This window comes from Hippoglossus stenolepis, chromosome 15 (assembly GCF_022539355.2).
Source record: "Hippoglossus stenolepis isolate QCI-W04-F060 chromosome 15, HSTE1.2, whole genome shotgun sequence".
Taxonomy (NCBI): Eukaryota; Metazoa; Chordata; class Actinopteri; order Pleuronectiformes; family Pleuronectidae; genus Hippoglossus; species Hippoglossus stenolepis.
The window spans coordinates 9,638,914-9,656,419 of NC_061497.1; the positions used below are offsets into that span (position 1 = coordinate 9,638,914).

Here is a 17,506-nt window from a genome sequence, read left to right on the forward strand (position 1 = left end):
TAGTGTGTGTATGTGTATAGTGAGAGTGTGGTGTGTGTAGTATATGTATAGTGTGTGTGTGTATAGTGAGAGTGTGGTGTGTGTAGTATATGTATAGTAAGTGTGTGTATAGTGTGTGTGTGTATAGTGAGAGTGTGGTGTGTGTAGTATATGTATAGTAAGTGTGTGTATAGTGAGAGGGACGGACAGGATGTGATATGGCCCCTCTGACCAGCAGTTCTCGGTGTCGCCGACAGGTGGTGTGTGCTGCATTCATAACAACGCAAATACAAAGTGTACCTTGCTATGTTAGCCACCAAGGAGCCTCCTTACGCTAACTAGCACATTAAACCAGTTTCTGAGGTTTGGGAAATGACAGTTTGTGCAGGACACTGATGAGAGCATCCTTGCAAAGTCCGCAACGTTTGGAATATTTGCTTTTAGTCCGTCTTTGATTTAAAACAAGGTAAGTTGTAAAATGGCGGATAGCTAGCGAATGTTAACGTCCAGGGAGTTTGTCATTGATGCTGCTGTGCTAGCTGCTCGGCTACACAGCTCTGTCAACAGGAGTCCTTCACACAGAAATGCCACTTCCCCCACCCCCCCCACACCCGAGTAAATTAAAGCTTCCAGGTTGGGAGAAGCAGTGGTGTTGTTAGCCAACCGCAGCTAATAGCAATGCTAGTCATGCTAGCGACGAAACCGATGCTGTGATTGTATCGAAATCTCAACGTGGATCGAAATCTCAAAAGTTAGCAGCTCGTTACGAATTAAGACGCGAACGACGGCGTGTTCTAGCGGCTAGATAACCTATCGGCTAACGTCACATCACCGTGAGATTAGCATTAGCCTGGGAGCTGCTCGGCCGTCGTAGCAGAGACGAGGAGCGGACGGGACTCTGTGGCAGCCCGGGGAACATCTGTGGTGCTGTTTGGAGTTCGGAAGTATACAACTGCACTGGCCACAACGGTTTAGGGGTCGAATTGTTTCACATCAGAAGTTATGTTCGAGTTTATGATCACATCGGCCAGTTATACATACTTGTGAGGACACTACAAAAGTAAAAATCTGATGGTTACATTGACGGAGTACGCAGGAGCCTTTATGGTCACAGGACAACCGCGTCACATTTACAGTACATCCTGGAGTCAGGGTTTAAATGTCTGTTTGTGTCAGTCAGCAAGAAATGAGTAGTAGATTTAGTGTCGGTGCTTCAGTGCGTCTGTCACACAACCGCCTGGTAAAGTACAGACCACCTGTCTGTCTTCCTCTGTACAGTTTGTCTCCAGCTCCGGGTCAAGAGGTCAGTTCAGATCTAACAGTGAGACAGGATCAAACACACCACCTGTGTGTGTGTGTGTGTGTGTGTGTGTGGCCACCACGTGTAACACTACACAATATCACCATCCTGATATCCCCAATTCTCTATGTCGAAATTCCTCTGTATATACAGTCTATGGGCAATTCCCTTCACAAAAAAAGGATGGAAGAAAGATTTTAAATTTCCACTGCCCAACTGCAAAAACTCCCTTATTGTCCTTATATGAAAATCAGCTTGATTAAACAATTATAGTGCCACCGTACAGTATCTGTACTAGGGCTGGGCAATTAAACAATATTAATAATTATTATTGGAATTGTGATAAATTGCAATATAACAAAGATTAAAAATATATATATACATCTATATCAAGTACAGTGAGGAAGAATACCTAACAACAATACTTTACAATCTACCTCAGGTCACCCAGTGCTAATATTTTGCAATGTAATGTTCATTAATAGCAATACAACAAAAGTCCAATGTATAATACTAATTATAATAGTACAAAAATGACACAAAATAATAATATCGTGTGAGTTAAGTGAGGAGGTATAGCGCAAAATTGATCTACCTCAGATTTTTTAAATGTGTGGATCTTTGTCAACTGTTTGTCATTCTCTGTCAATAAAGAAGAGTTTCAAACAACAACCTTCACTTAGCAGCAAAAATCAGTCTTTAAACCTAAAATAAATAGTAATGTGACATTTGTCATGATAATTATTTGTTATCCACTCCTATGAACATTTTTATCTTTAAAATATTTGGCCATATCTTCGGGCCCTAAAGTTTTGCAATATAATTTTCATAAATTGCAATATAGCAAAAGTCCAATATATATCGACATAGTGCTTATGCATTGTGCAAGTACAGTGAGGAGGTATAACACAGTTGACCTCAGATTAGTGAAAAAATGTGCTGGTTGTCAACTGTTGTCATTCTTTACTAATGAGAAGAGTTCCCAACCACAACCTTCACTCTGGAGCAAAAATCGTTAAAGAAATAATAATGTGACTCCACCACTCACTGTAACTTTTTGCTTTTTCAGCTCTGCTGGATTCTCATAATCTCTTACGACTCAACGCATATTTTCTCTTTCTCTAATTAGCAACGATATGAAATGAAGATAAACATGCACATTTCCCTAAATGTGATGCATTACCTACTAGTTCTCATTTGTATTTAATGAATGACAAACTGTTATTCAGCTGGCAAAAATCACATCAATCATCATGTTTATTTAATTATTTCAGCACCAAGTAAATTGCCATCGAAAGCTATTATTCTGTGATTCAGGGAAAGTATAAATCAAATGTTTTATCTTTAATTTAAGATGTGCAGTGTGGGCGTCATAAATAATCGATTTCCAAGCTCAGAATTGTCTGCACAGTTCGAGATAGAAGCAGCAGAGTTCTCTATAAAAAAAGTTGAGTGGAAGTGAATGAGTGATCCAGGAAACATCTCCATTAATCCTCTATAATGTTATAGAGGAGCTCTGACCATTCTGTGGGAATAAAGCAGGGCTCCATCTGCAGTTATTCACTCGAGATTAATCAAGTAATTGTTTTCTGTAAAGAATGTAGTAGAATATTGCCTCACATTTTCCCAGACCCCAGGGTGATATCTTCAGAGTGATGCTTTGTTTTGCCAATTTGTCTAAAACGGAGAAAAGCATTAAATCTCAACATTACGCTGAGAACATCAATTTATTAATGGTTCTGGACTTTAATGAGTACTCAACCTAATTTTTCTGTGCATAGGCCCTTTTCACATCAGACATTTAGACATCACTGGACAAGCAGTTTTACCAATAACATAAACAATGGCTCCGTTCTGTTCTAGTATCCAAGTATCAGTGAGAGTATAACAGAGGCTAACATGCACAATACCAGGACTGGAATTCAGCCGGCAGTTATTTGTATTATTTACATCCGTGCTATTTTGGGGGTCTGCAAATGTTTTATGAGCGAGGAAACTGTCTCTTCAACCCTGAGAATAAACACCTAAATAGTTACAATGAAGGGATAATGTCAAAAAGCGGTGAGCTTGTGAGCAAATATTCACATTTACTGCCACACTGAGAGAGGTCCGTCACCTGCACGGACATTGTTTTCTACATGCACATGAATCTAACAAGCTGTAATATAAAAACTCTGCATTGTCTTCCTCTCGACAGGCTTCATATCACTGAGGCGTTTAAAGCAAGCTGGTGCATATTAGGACCTGATGTCTGATATAAGAAATAAACTAATTGTCTTCTCCCTTTGTGGAGATTACACGGGCTCTTGAAACTGAGCCTTGATGAAGACCTTCTTTGATTTGATTGTGACTCATTGCAGCTCGTGTCAGTGTAGTCTTTAATGAATGCACTCTTCCGATTTGTCTTATTTTCCAGGTGCAGTTGTAGAGATACCATCTTGTTTGGAGTCCAGAGCAGAAGAGGCACCTCCTCCACCAGCAGATCCAAAAAATGTTAAAGAAATGATAGCAGCGCAGGATTTGCACACAGAATTTCAGTTTCCTCAGTAAGTAGTGGATCGCTGACATCTATCATCAAATGAAAGTCATTGATTTTCTTATTCGAATGCTTCTTTTGCATTTGTTTCCTATCCTCTGAAACGTAAGTTATTTTTGAGGTGTAATTGACTTTGTGTTCACAGAGAGGCAGAATCTCAGTTGTCTTCAGATACTGACTTTGAGGATCCTGATGGCAAACATGCAAAGGCAGCAAAGGGCACAGTAAGTTTATTCAAACCGTCTGTCTTCATTTATGCCTTTTCCATAACAATCCATGTGTAAATAAAGATAATATGGTTGTCTTTACACTGTGGCAGAATTTAAGTTCCCCACTAAGGATAAGGTATTCAGTTGGCACACACGGAATGTAATAGCACAATATCTCTTCCATCGAATATCTTTCTTCTCAACAGGCAGCTAAGAAAGGCAGGAAGGCACCGGGAGACAAGGCCAAAGGTGGGGGAGCCGGGAGGGCCCCTGGTCTTGGCCGGGTGAATGGCCATCATCAGGAGAACGGAATGGAGAATATGTCCCTGTTCGAGGTGGTCAAAATGGGGAAGAGTGCCACACAGGTGGGTGCACCCTTGTAGTATAGTGAAAGGATTGTTTTACTTGTTTTGTGTCCCCACATCTTTTTTACTATTGTTTTGTACCTCAGAAAATATTTTTGACTGGTGTGGTAGATGTGTCTTAAATTATTGGGATATTGATTAGCTCTTTGCAGTGTAACGTCATCTTCTCTAAGATGATTTATATCCCAAATGTTGTGCGGAGTTGATGCATAAATAAATTATCTTGGTCATTTTTCTTTTCTAGTCCGTTGTTGATGACTGGATTGAGGCATACAAACAGGACAGGGACGTTGCACTCTTGGACTTAATCAACTTCTTCATTCAGTGCTCTGGCTGTAGAGGTAAGTGTCGGACCAGTGTCAGGTGTCTGAAAGTAGTTTAATATTCAGGATTTTACTGACATTGTGTGATTCTTCCTGTAGGTGCTGTGAGTGGAGAGATGTTCAGACATATGCAGAACTCAGAGATCATTCGAAAAATGACAGAGGAGTTTGATGAGGTGATGTAGGCTGTTTTTATTTTTTATTTAAGAACTTGTCTGCACTACCGCAGATATTTTTTCGAACAGATATTTCCCCTTACGTTCCCAACCTTTCAGTTTCTCTACGTTTGGTTAGCACTGCTAGTTCCAATTACAAGCTTGCAGCTAAATCTGGCATTACTGCACCACACTACCGGAATTCACCGACATCTGCCTCGCCCAATATAACTTGGACACAGTGTTCTTCTCTGGTATTTAAAGGATCATTGATTTTGACAATTATCGCCACCTACTTGTGTGCGCTTTTTTGTGTTGATATTGTATAAAACTGAGGTAAATTATTTATATTTAAATACCTTTTTGGTTCAAATTGGACAGATGTAAATGGGAAGAGAACATGGTGTAAAACAAATCTAACACTTCCGACCTGAATCTGATCATCTCTCTGCTCTCATCAAACAGGACAGTGGGGACTATCCTTTAACTATGTCAGGGCCACAATGGAAGAAGTTCAGGATAAGTTTCTATGATTTCATCGCAGTTCTGGTGCGTCAGTGTCAGTACAGCATCATCTATGATGAGTATATGATGGACACAGTCATCTCGCTGCTCACTGGCCTGTCTGACTCACAAGTTCGGGCCTTTAGACATACAAGCACACTTGCAGGTCAGTTTTTAACGTGCACTCTGATATTGTGCATTTCTGCCCTTTGCCTTTCTGCATGTTTATGCTGTTATTGTCAGGAAGCTGTTGTTCCTTCAGGAGTGTCTCTGATTTTTGTCGTCTTTGGCAGCCATGAAGTTGATGACAGCCTTGGTGAACGTTGCTCTGAACCTGAGCATCAACATGGACAACACCCAAAGACAGTACGAGGCGGAGAGGAACAAAGTCATCGCAAAACGGGCCAATGATAGGCTGGAGCTCCTGTTACAGAAGCGTAAAGAGGTGAGAAGAAAAATGAATTGTCTTAACACTTGCAACCACTCTTTGTCTCCAAATACTTGTTCTTGGTACTGAAAGCTTACAGCAGCACAGAGTCATGAAAGTGTTTTAACTTGCACCAATGCAGATTGCGATTGCAAATGTGTGGTTATTTGTGCCTTTTAATTGACTTTGTATGTAATGACACTGCGTGAAAAATGCATTTGGTCTGAAAGCACCATTAGGTATGAATGTAATTCTCAATTTGTCCAGACTTGTAGTCATGTAAAAAAAGTTAATTATCTATGAAAAACATTTGACATTTGACCTGAAATAATATCTTCTTAATTCGACTTAATTTAGTTTAATTTAACAGTCAAGATGTATTTAGTCCAGTAGTTGTTAAAGGGATAGTTTATCCAAAAATGAAAATTCACTCACCCCTATGTCGAAGGGGGGGTGGGTGAAGTGTTTGAGTCCACAAAACACTTCTGGAGTCTCAGGGGTACACTCGAAAAAAACACAACATGCCTCCATGCTGCTCCTGTGGTGTCATCCAAGTGTCCGCAAGCCCCGACATTCATATTCGACTCGAAACGGCCTCATTTACACCATGTTTTTAGTCTACGAGCAGTATGGAGGCATGTTATGGTTTTTCTCTTGTTTTATTATGCCTGAAGATAGGTCACTTATCGGCTACACTGAAACCCCAAAAGTGTTTTGTGGACTCAAACCCTTCAACTTCAAGTGTTTGTGTTTGGAGATTGAAGAGTGCAGTTTTGGGGGGGGAATTTTGTTTTTTGAGATATTGATGCAAATAATTTCAAAAACATTCACTTTGTGTTTTTATTTCAGCTTCAAGAAAATCAAGATGACATTGAAAACATGATGAATGCAATTTTCAAAGGAGTGTTTGTTCACAGATATCGGTGAGTGGATTCTTCATATTATTTACTGTACATACATTCTGATGACTGAGATCTCACTGAGTTGGCATCAAACAACACAGGCAATGTGCAATGTTCATTTTCAGCTGTTTGGCGCCCTCTAGTGGGAATTTAATGTCAACAGCACAATAAGTGCACATGCATTTTTTTGTTCTAATTTTGAAATGTAACACTTCCCGAACTGTTCTGTTTACATGCTGCAACATTATACACCTATTGACTAAATTCTCATCTGTTCTCTTTCGTTTGCCAGTGATGCTATAGCTGAAATTCGAGCTATTTGTATCGAGGAGATTGGAGTGTGGATGAAGCTGTACAGTGACGCCTTCCTCAACGATAGTTACCTGAAGTATGTTGGCTGGACAATGCATGACAAGGTGAGCCAACACAGAGCACCTGGGTTGTTTTATAAAATGGATTCAAGCGACAAGAATTCTTTGTTGTATGACTTATAAGGGCTTGATTTAGATTTTTTTCTGATTTCAAGCTGGTAGTTATATTTGTGAGATATGGGTCCTCAAGGGATCTTTAATATAATTCTATGGTTTTTCTAAATGTGATTACAGAAAGTGTTACAGGAAATGTCATTACGCTCCTTGATTTGTATGTGCTGGAAGTTTGTGTAAGGTTTTCATAAGCTCACTTAAACAAGCTGATGAATTGATTTAAAAACATGACAAAATGTCTTTGCATTAATTTAGACCAACTTCGAACCTCTGTTACATTCAAAATATCCGACACTATCAGGCCCCGTACACACCTGGTATTAACATCTGTTTCTTGTGATCCGATCACAAGCGGACAGTTTAAAGTATAGGTGTGAACACACTCGGGTCGGATAGCGATCCAATCACGCCAGAGCACATTCAGAGGTGGTCTAGGCTCAAATCCGTCCTGGCCCACATATGAAGGACCTACGCAGCTGACGTCCTCTGACCTGCTGCAGTTTCACTACGGATCGAACATATTTTATCTCTTCTCGCTGATTTGTTTGTAACCACCATCACAATATCAACACTGATCACCATGAAAGTATCATTTAATGATACTTTCATTAAATTGGTCAAATCTTTCTTCACAGCTCCACAAGAATCTTTCAGACTCTCTTAAATCCTCTCTCTACCTCTCTTTCGCTTGCTCATACACCACACACACACAATGACATTTGACACATCTGTAAACTCAGACTGGGTCAAAACAACCTAATTTATATATCGATATGATAACTATTATCTGTATTTCTACTGTGATGACAGCAAGGTGAGGTGCGACTGAAGTGCCTGACCGCCCTGCAAGGCCTCTTCTACAACCGAGAGCTCGGTCTTCGACTGGAGCTCTTCACGAGTCGCTTCAAGGTGAACCAGCAAATTGCATCACTTCAGTACTTCAGTACTTCTCATACATTATTTTAAAGTAGAAGATTTACAGGATTTTCATATGTTCATTCTTTATACGTAGATACATAAAGAATAACGTCCTAATTTTAACTTCATTATACCCATCCATGATATGAATGAGACACGATCCCACTGTCATTCGCAGGACCGCATTGTGTCTATGACTCTGGATAAGGAGTATGATGTCGCAGTGCAAGCCATTAAACTTCTGACACTTGTCTTACAGTGAGTAACCTGCCTTCCTCTTGAATGGAAACATTCTGCATTGAATCTGATATATTTTGGAACAAAATTACTGCTCAGACGTGTCATCTTTTCATTTTCATTCATTACACTTGCCTTAATCACTAAGAAAGTGCTCATCTCAACTAACAGGAGTAGTGACGAGGTTCTGACAGCAGAGGACTGTGAGAGTGTCTATCACCTGGTTTACTCAGCACATCGACCCATCGCTATTTCAGCAGGAGAATTTCTCTTTAAGAAGTAAGTGTTTTATTTTTAAAACTGTGCAACCCAACTATTGATGTAAGTGAATTTGACTTTCCAACACATAACATGAGTTTAGTGACAAGGAACATTTCAGGTCTACTACCCTTCCTTCCCTCGCTTGGCTTGGAAGATGGCTTTTTGCAGGAGTGATCTCATTTCATTGCAAAAACAAAAGTACAAAGTGATATGTTGCTGTGTAGCCTAGTTAACTGCAAAACACATTAGCTTAAATCAAAGCAAAAACTCTACACATGTTGAATCCACCATAAGAGATGATCCCTTTCAACAGAGTATCTAACTACATGCGATTAATAGATATGACCTCTGCTTGTTTATTTTGACATACGCAAACTATGACGAATTAAGTCTGGGAGAACAGGAAAATCCAAATGTATTCACATGCACCAAAGGACTTTGAGCTCTATTTTATGTGGGAAAGGTGCTATATAAAAATATGAATATTATTATTATTAAAGGGACTGCCAGTATTTGCTCCACCTTCCTTCACCAGACATTTTTAACAGTCTTGCATTGTGCTGGTTGAAGGCTTTTCAGTCATCGTGGTCCAGAGGAGGAGGGATTGCCCAGGAGGGGAAGGCAGAGCCTCAATGGCAGCCTTATCAAAACTACTGTCTTCTTCTACTTGGAGAGCGAGGTAACCAGACGTCAGTGTGTCACTTCTGGATATTCACCGTGTGATCATGGGGACAGGATTTGATCATGGCTATTTGTGTTCCATTTTTTAAAATCAAATGTTATCTCTGCACTTGTAATTAACAATGATCCAGTATGTTTTGATTTGACTAGTTTACATTGAACTATTTGATGTTTTGCAGCTCCATGAACATGGGGCCTACTTGGTGGATAGCTTATGGGAGTGTGGATCGGAGCTGCTGAAGGACTGGGAGACTATGATTAGCCTGTTGCTGGATGAGCCCATACCAGGAGAGGAGGGTAAGAGACAACAGCCTCAGACCCTTGCTGGTTCACATTTTCAGCTCCAGTATGAGAAATAAGGAAATCAAGTCTCACACACACATAACATGTCAGTAACTTAACCTGTCTGTGATTTTTAGCCCTGACTGATCGCCAGGAGACCGCTCTGGTTGAGATCATGCTCTGTGCCATTCGGCAGGCTTGTGAATGTCACCCTCCAGTTGGCAGAGGCTCGGGGAAGAGGGTGAGCGCCTGCTTGTCATGCTCGACACAGAAGAGCAAATTTGTTTCTTGAATGATTTTGTGATGGTAACGTGATTGTGATGTATTTTTGTGCACGAGAAAGGTCCTGACTGCAAAGGAGAAGAAAACACAGCTAGATGATCGGACACGGATCACAGAGATGTTTGCTGTTGCATTGCCTCTGCTACTGGCAAAGGTGACCACTTGCATTGCAGCCAAGGAGCTCACGCAGTTAACTTGTATATTAACTTGACAATGTGTGTGCTTCCTGACCATTGATCCTTGCTGCTTCCTCTTCCTCTGTTCTTGTCATAGTACTGTGTCGATATTGACAAGGTGACCAATTTGCTACAAATACCAAAGTACTTTGATCTTGACATCTACACAACTGGCCGGTTAGAGAAGGTTTGTCAATTTTTAGCATTTTACTAGATTATGCAACTTTAAATTTGATACAGTGTCACTGAAACAATGTTATGTTCCCATCAAGCATTTGGATGCCTTGTTGAGGCAAATCTGGGAAGTGTTGGATAAGCACACAGAGACGGAGGTCCTGGAGGCCTGCTCCACCACCTACCATTATCTCTGCAATGACGAGTTCTCCATCTTTAACCGCGTGGACATCGCCCGCTCCCAGCTTCTTGATGAGCTTGTAGACAAGTTCAGTAGACTCCTGGAGGACTTCCTGCAAGAGGTGGGTGCTGTGAGACTTTGCTTTGCTATTGATTGTTTGAAAGGATGTTCACAGAAGCAGAGGCGAGGGTGAATGTCCAGGATTTCACAGGCTGGATCTCTTTATTTGTCAGGGGGAAGAACTAGATGATGATGACACCTACCAAGTTCTATCTACACTCAAGAAGATCACCGCTTTCCACAAGTAAAGGAACCGGTGGAATTGTGCTTTTGTGTTTTGTTGTCATCACTTTTTGTTGTTTTCTTTTTAAATGTGAGAAGGTGTGAGTAATAACATGATATGTTCTATTTCGATTTTCGATTTTTCACTCTCTCTCTAGTGCCCATGACCTCTCCAAGTGGGATCTCTTCACCAGCACCTACAGACTACTCAACACAGGTCTGCAGAATGGGGATATGCCTGAACAGGTATCAAAGTCTTAACAGTAGAGATCGTCAGTAACAACAACAAATGAAATCTGACTGAATGAACATCTCATCTGATCTGCTCGACTTTCGCCCCCTCAGATTGTGATTCATGCAATGCAGTGCACACATTACATCATCCTTTGGCATCTAGCAAAGGTTTCAGATGGCAGTTCACTAAAGGTATTTGTACATTATTGGTCCTGGATGTCTTACAGATATGTTTCTTTGTCATCAAATTGGTCCAGGAAAGTTATTATTTTTCTCATAAAGTCCTTGAAGACTGTTCTTCTTATATACTGGGACAATCCAACTGTTAACTAGTTCATTTAAAAACTTTATTCACTTACAGGACTGTCTAACTGAAAACTTCCTCCTCCTTTAGGGAGAAATGGTGACCTTGAGAAAGCAGATGAGAGCATTCGCCTTAATGTGTCAGCGTTACCTAAACAGCATCAACACAGCAGTTAAGGAGCAGGTGGGATTATGCTGACTGGACTGTTCTTTTATTCTAGACTACAGCTGAAAATGTGGTTGGTCAGTGTTGTCATAAACGCTGTGTTGTTGTGTTTATTCCAGGCCTTCACCACAGTATGTGATCTGCTATTGATCTTCAGTCACCAAATGATGTCGTCAGGCCAGGAACAACTTGAGCCTCTGGTCTATATCCCAGACTCGACTTTGCAGGCAGAGATGCTCAACTTCATCCTGGATCATGTTTTCATTGATCAGGATGATGACAACAACAGCACAGGTCAGAGTCAAGCACCTGTTGTTTTAACCAAGCACACAAAGATTTGGTACTGGAGGCCCGGACTGCGTCTTATATTTTTTACATCTTTCAGACGGACATCAAGACGATGAAGCCAGTAAAATCGAGGCCCTGCACAAGCGAAGAAACCTTCTAGCTTCCTATTGTAAATTAATCATTTACAACGTTGTGGAAATGAACACTGGGGCAGATATATTTAAACAGTACATGAGGGTAGGTTTTAACCCTTTTTTTTTGAAATTATGAAGATTCCTCCAGTCCTGCACTTCTTCTTAATAAGAGTTCGTCCCTCTCTCATCAGTATTACAATGACTATGGAGACATCATCAAAGAAACGATGAGTAAAACGAGACAAATCGACAAAGTACAATGTGCGAAGACACTCAACCTGAGCCTTCAAAGGGTAAGATTTCTGTCCCAGGTAGAAACTTAAATATTTAAAAAGACAACTGATTTAGTGTTCTTAATGGGATGATGCAGATTAGTAAACCTTTAGTTCTACCAAATTTAGGTTTATCTAAAACTTCAGATCACAAATGCATCGAGTCTCAGATTTAAACCTCTCAGTTGTGGAAACACAGGTGAAGAAATCTAACTTTTTTTTCCCTTTTGGTAGTTATTCAACGATATGTTGTCAGAACTTGGCTTCAACATCGACCGCTCGTCATCAGCCTTCTGTGGCATTAAAGAGCTTGCCCGACGCTTCTCGTTAACTTTTGGCTTGGATCAATTGAAGACCAGGGAGGCTATTGCCATGTTACATAAGTAAGTAACAGTCCTGATCCAAGACTTTGTGGTTTTACAGCTTTGCGTGCAACTCAGCTCTTACAATGACGTGTGTGTTTTTAATAAGGAAAGCTGTTCATTCATTATTTGCCTGTTTGTTCTAGGGATGGGATTGAGTTTGCTTTCAAAGATCCCAGTCCCCAAGGAGAGGGGGGTCCGCCGCTTAATCTAGCATTTCTGGATATTCTGAGCGAGTTCTCAAGCAAACTCATGCGACAGGACAAGAGAACAGTGTAAGTCTGAGGCACAAGATTCATGCAGTGATTTATGTCTGTGGTGAGCTCAGAGCTGTTGAGGAATTCTTAAAGTGAAAATGCACTCATTATCTACTCACCACTATGCCGATGGAGGGCTGGGTGAAGTGTTTGAGCCCACAAAACACTTTTGGAGTCTCAGGGGTAAACAGTGTTGCAGCCAAAGGGACCTCTTCTTCAGATGTCATAAAACATCAGAAAAAAACACAACATGCCTCCATACTGCTCAAGTGGTGTCATTCAATCCTCCGCAAGCCCCGACATTCATGTTCGTCTCGAAATGACGTCATTTACAGCAGGTTTTAAGCCTAAAAGTCCACTACCAGACGTAGCAATGCTAGCGGACGTAGCGATGCGAACATGCCCCCACAAGAGTGTTTTGTGGAGTCAAAACAACTTAACCCACCCCCCCATCTGCATAGTGGTGAGTGGATAATCAGTGAATTTTCATCATTGAGTGAACTATCACTTAAAATTGCTATATCTGTTTTCAATCTGTCTTCTGCAGTCATGTGTACCTGGAGCGGTTCATGACCTTCCAGATGGCTCTGCAGAGAGAGGACTGCTGGCTGCCCCTCATCTCCTACAGGAACTCCCTGCAGGCTGGAGGTGACGATGACACCATGTCTGTCATCAGTGGGATCAGCAGTCGGGGGTCCTCCATCAGAAGTAAGAAGTCTAAACCAGCCACGACTAACAAAAGGAAACTGCCTGAAGGTGAGCAATTCAACAATGTGTCTCAGTCACTGGAATGCCTACTTTCCTTTGAACTTCGTCCGCAAACTCTTCCATTAATTGCTACTCTACCTTGCCAGTGCCCAGTGCACACATTATTATGGCCACTGCATGCATTCAGTAAATTACAGGAAGTGAGAGGTTCTTTTCTCCAGCAGAAGAGAACAGCTGCAGCAGCAGTGATGCAGGCTGGATGAACCGTGAGCAGAACGTGCAGACGCCGGTGATGATGCATTCACCTCACCTCGCCTCTACTGTACTGAGGGATCCAAAGAAGATGAGGCCAGAGGACAGCTACACCACTGCATACACCATGCCAGCAGAGCAGCTCCCCCATCAGCATGTGCCTACCCAGCAGCAGCAGCAGCCGCACCCTCACCACCAGGCTGCCATTGACTACAAGTAAGAAAACCTCTATCTACAGTGTCTATTCTCACTTTGTACACACTGTACTGTGTTGTAGATTTAATTTCAAATGGATAAATGACAATCTTTGCCCATCATAATGTTTAGGTGACAAACTTTTAGCAAATTTTAAATATTTCACATAAAGCGACTGTACTGTATCTTTTCCTTTAGCTTACCCTGAAATTGGTATTTGCAAATGTTGATGCTGTCTTTAATATCTTGGGGGTTTTTTCGGTTAAACTATGGACATATTCAAGTCATGTTAAATGCTTCCCACTGTCCCACAGTACCCAGGTTACTTGGATGTTGACACAGAGGCAACAAGCTGAGGCGCGTCAGCAGCAAGAGCGGGTTAACATGCACTATACCAAGATGAGGAACCACATGCAGCAAGCAGTGTAAGATGGCACTTGTTTTTTTAAATAAGTAATTGATATAACAAAGCTCCGTCGCTTATGTATCTAATGTACGTGCACTCCTCAGTCGTCGAGGTTCCGGACTCATGGAGGAGGATGAGGAGCCAATAGTTGAGGATGTGATGATGTCGTCTGAGGACCGCTTGGAGGACATCAATGAGGGCATGGATTTTGACACAATGGATATTGATTTGGTAATTTTAAAACATGTTAACCGTAACTATGTTTTTTGTAAAATGAATGCCAACAGACAGTGTCTTATATTTATATTTATATTTATATAAATCTTACAAACTCTGCAAACTCATTTTAACTCAGCAAAGTTTCCAAAGACAAAATAAATTGACGATGGTGCGTGTAGTGTATATGAATGTGTGTGATCACTGCATACAAAGAAACTTAAGTAGTAGAATCTGCACATCAGTAAAAGTGATTGAGTAAAATTCACTAAGGTTGCTGCATTTCATTGCATCATTTGATATATTGTAATTTTGTCACTGTTTCTTTAAAACTATTAATTCCAAATACCTTTTTTACCTCTTATTTCCATAACATTCTGTGGTGCATTGTTCTGACCGACCTCTTGCTTTTCAGCCGGCATCAAAGAATAGGAGAGAAAGAACGGAACTGAAGCCAGATTACTTTGATCCATCTTCCATTATGGATGATTCGGTAAGGATTTTCTACCTTTTGTCATGATAGTGACTGATTAATAAAGGACAGTATAAACACTACACTTAGATTTCTGTGTGAAGATGCTCCGTCATTGAGCTCACAGTTATCAAGATGTGTCTGGAGAAGGGCAACTGGACTTGGTTGTAGATGTTTCCCCTTCACACCACAGGAAGTATCTACAAGTATCTACAACCAAGTCCAGTTGCCCTTGATTCAACCTTTCTTGGATCACATTTGGATAACCCAAGTTAAATGAATACTCTCCTCCCTACGATCCCCATGTCACCCTAATGACAAGAAAACAGCAAAAATGTCTGTAAAACCACTGTTGGCCTAAATAGTTTTAATATACTTTACAAAAGGGATATCTTACATTTCTCAATCCTGTAATTAACTTGTTTGGCTGTTGTACTTTTTGAACAAATTCAGAACTTACAAATGCTGTTTTTGTATTTGTTTATTGACTAAATGAAAACTGCCATTGATATTGAAAAAAAACCATCCAAGTGCCACAATATAACCCTAACCCTATTTTTAAAAATACTTTGTGTTTGTTGTTAGGTTCTCAATGTCTCCATGTACTAAAAAAAAGGATGGACAGTTTGTCATCAAAATCCTCGGGAGATGCGTGAAAGTCAGGATGGAGCCAAATGGACTTTTCTGAATGGTTTGCGAGACACCAATGTTTGCCTCAACTTTGTCAAAACTCTGAGGGAGAGCTTGAATTTGAATTTGATTCTGATATTTTCACACACCATACTTCTGTCACGCTGCAGGAGGAGTGTTTGTGTTTTTGTTCAGTTGCCTAACAAAATGACTTGATGTTAGCTTTACTAAGGTGACACTGTTTGGGTTGATAAAAGTGCCAGTACAGACATATTGCAGGTGAATGGTGAGGGGACAATAAACAGATTGAAATTCAAATTAATAACATGTACCTTTAATCTTTTTAATTCAGTCGACAAAAATTGTCTGATGTAAATACATAGTGGCCAATATACAGGTGGGGTGAACACAATTTCATGAACACCTCTAGATAAAAATGAAATATCCCTGAGAAATTAAACTACCTTAATGATGTTTGTAGCGCTCATTTGTTGTTGAATACTGACGACACTGAACTTTGTCACAGGGGTGTTTATTCAGCTCTATGGTAATTTTACAGCCATATTTTTTAAAGATAATCATGGGCTTCAATCAACGCCTCTCTGAACAGAAATTGAACATGAGCTTCAATAAAAATCAGCATTCATTTCAGGGCTATTGAATTGGACTGCATTACATTATTAATGATATTGTGTTCATCCAGTGTATTTTTAAACTGTAGATTGTACGCATGGCATGTAGCCATATATTGAAACATGTACACAGTAAAGTATAATGTGAACTGGCGTCTCATACTGTTCAAAGGCCTTGCCACAAATGATATATGGCATTCTCAGATTTCTTTGTGATGGTATTTTTTAGAAATGTATGTGTTCTGCTTTTATACCTTGTAGATGACTTTGATTTATAGATATTTTGTAATGACAATCAAATGTAAATTAATGGTTTCTAATCATGTTATTTCACATAGATGCTGAAATAATCCTTTTTAATGGAAATTATTATGTTACCTTAGATATGGCCTGCTGTTTGTATTTTATTTTCATCTCTCTATAACGAATGGGTGACAAAGTAACTGCAGTTGCTCAAATGTAGTAACTGCATCTAAAAATATTTTTTACTATTTGGAGTATTCACTGTGTCATACATAAAAGTTTGACTCAATCTTAAACATATAAACTCTTGTATATCTTGATCATGTTTCTCCACAGTATATTATCTAAGATCCAATAACACAGACATGACATAATTGCGACCTTTAAAAGAGAGGATTTGAAAATGGTTGAGGTTGTGAATTGAAATGTTTTTTGAGTTTTATTTTTCCAGTTTGGTGTGCAGAGGATTCTTTCAAAAAGCCAATTTATTGGTGTACCACTGTTGCGTGTGTAAGAGTTATAGGATTATTATAAATTTATAGTTATTTAGTAAAATATTATAGTATCAGAATTGTATATTATACAATTACAAATGTGTAATATATTGTGAATCGGTGCTCATTTTATAATTGCAGTTTCTGCTTGCTTGGAATTTTAGGGAAAGCATAAAGAGATAGAATGTAACTATTCAGAGTTAATCTACTAATTTGCAAGAATACATACAGTGCGTTGGTTTGTTTGTCTTTCAGTGGATTGTTGTGATATTTCTTTACCTCGGTGTGTTGGCCTGGTTGGCAGATTGGTTTTATGAAAAGAAGAGTGTATCCATGTTGTAGTTACAAAGAAATCTTTATAATTTCCTCCCAGTCTCACTATAATCCAGAGAAACCCATCACATGGTCTTAAACATTACCATATATTCATGTTGATGAGAAATACATCTTAGAATTGCCTGTAAATTAACATCAATCGTTTTGTTTTTCTGTTTTGCATTGAACTGCTGAAAATGTGCATACATCTGTATGTTTACACATATTTAAAAATTTGTGTATATTAAATTTGTGTTTTTATTCTATT

General features: G+C 39.8%; 1 protein-coding gene across 4 annotated transcripts; it reads left to right on the forward strand.

The window, feature by feature from the left end:
• The first annotated feature begins 247 nt into the window (after positions 1 to 247).
• On the forward strand, positions 248 to 17,504 carry stag2a (stromal antigen 2a). 4 transcript variants are annotated; one of them, XM_035178707.2, is made up of 34 exons: positions 248 to 445; positions 3,696 to 3,825; positions 3,961 to 4,039; positions 4,231 to 4,389; positions 4,634 to 4,730; positions 4,812 to 4,888; positions 5,333 to 5,537; positions 5,665 to 5,816; positions 6,648 to 6,721; positions 6,993 to 7,116; positions 7,996 to 8,094; positions 8,282 to 8,361; positions 8,512 to 8,619; positions 9,172 to 9,280; positions 9,462 to 9,579; positions 9,702 to 9,805; positions 9,908 to 10,000; positions 10,120 to 10,209; positions 10,295 to 10,498; positions 10,611 to 10,681; positions 10,818 to 10,905; positions 11,005 to 11,085; positions 11,288 to 11,380; positions 11,482 to 11,656; positions 11,748 to 11,887; positions 11,976 to 12,077; positions 12,291 to 12,439; positions 12,565 to 12,693; positions 13,223 to 13,431; positions 13,605 to 13,851; positions 14,145 to 14,255; positions 14,341 to 14,467; positions 14,868 to 14,945; positions 15,510 to 17,504. In XM_035178707.2, the coding sequence occupies exons 2-34, from the start codon at positions 3,782 to 3,784 to the stop codon at positions 15,531 to 15,533; spliced, it is 3,840 nt and encodes a 1,279-aa protein (XP_035034598.2). In that variant the 5' UTR covers positions 248 to 445; positions 3,696 to 3,781; the 3' UTR covers positions 15,534 to 17,504. The 4 variants fall into 4 exon arrangements, with proteins under 4 accessions (XP_035034598.2, XP_035034601.2, XP_035034600.2 ...); XM_035178710.2 differs by having other exon boundaries at positions 13,608 to 13,851; XM_035178709.2 differs by lacking the exon at positions 248 to 445 and adding an exon at positions 613 to 923.
• Positions 17,505 to 17,506: the final 2 nt, after the last annotated feature.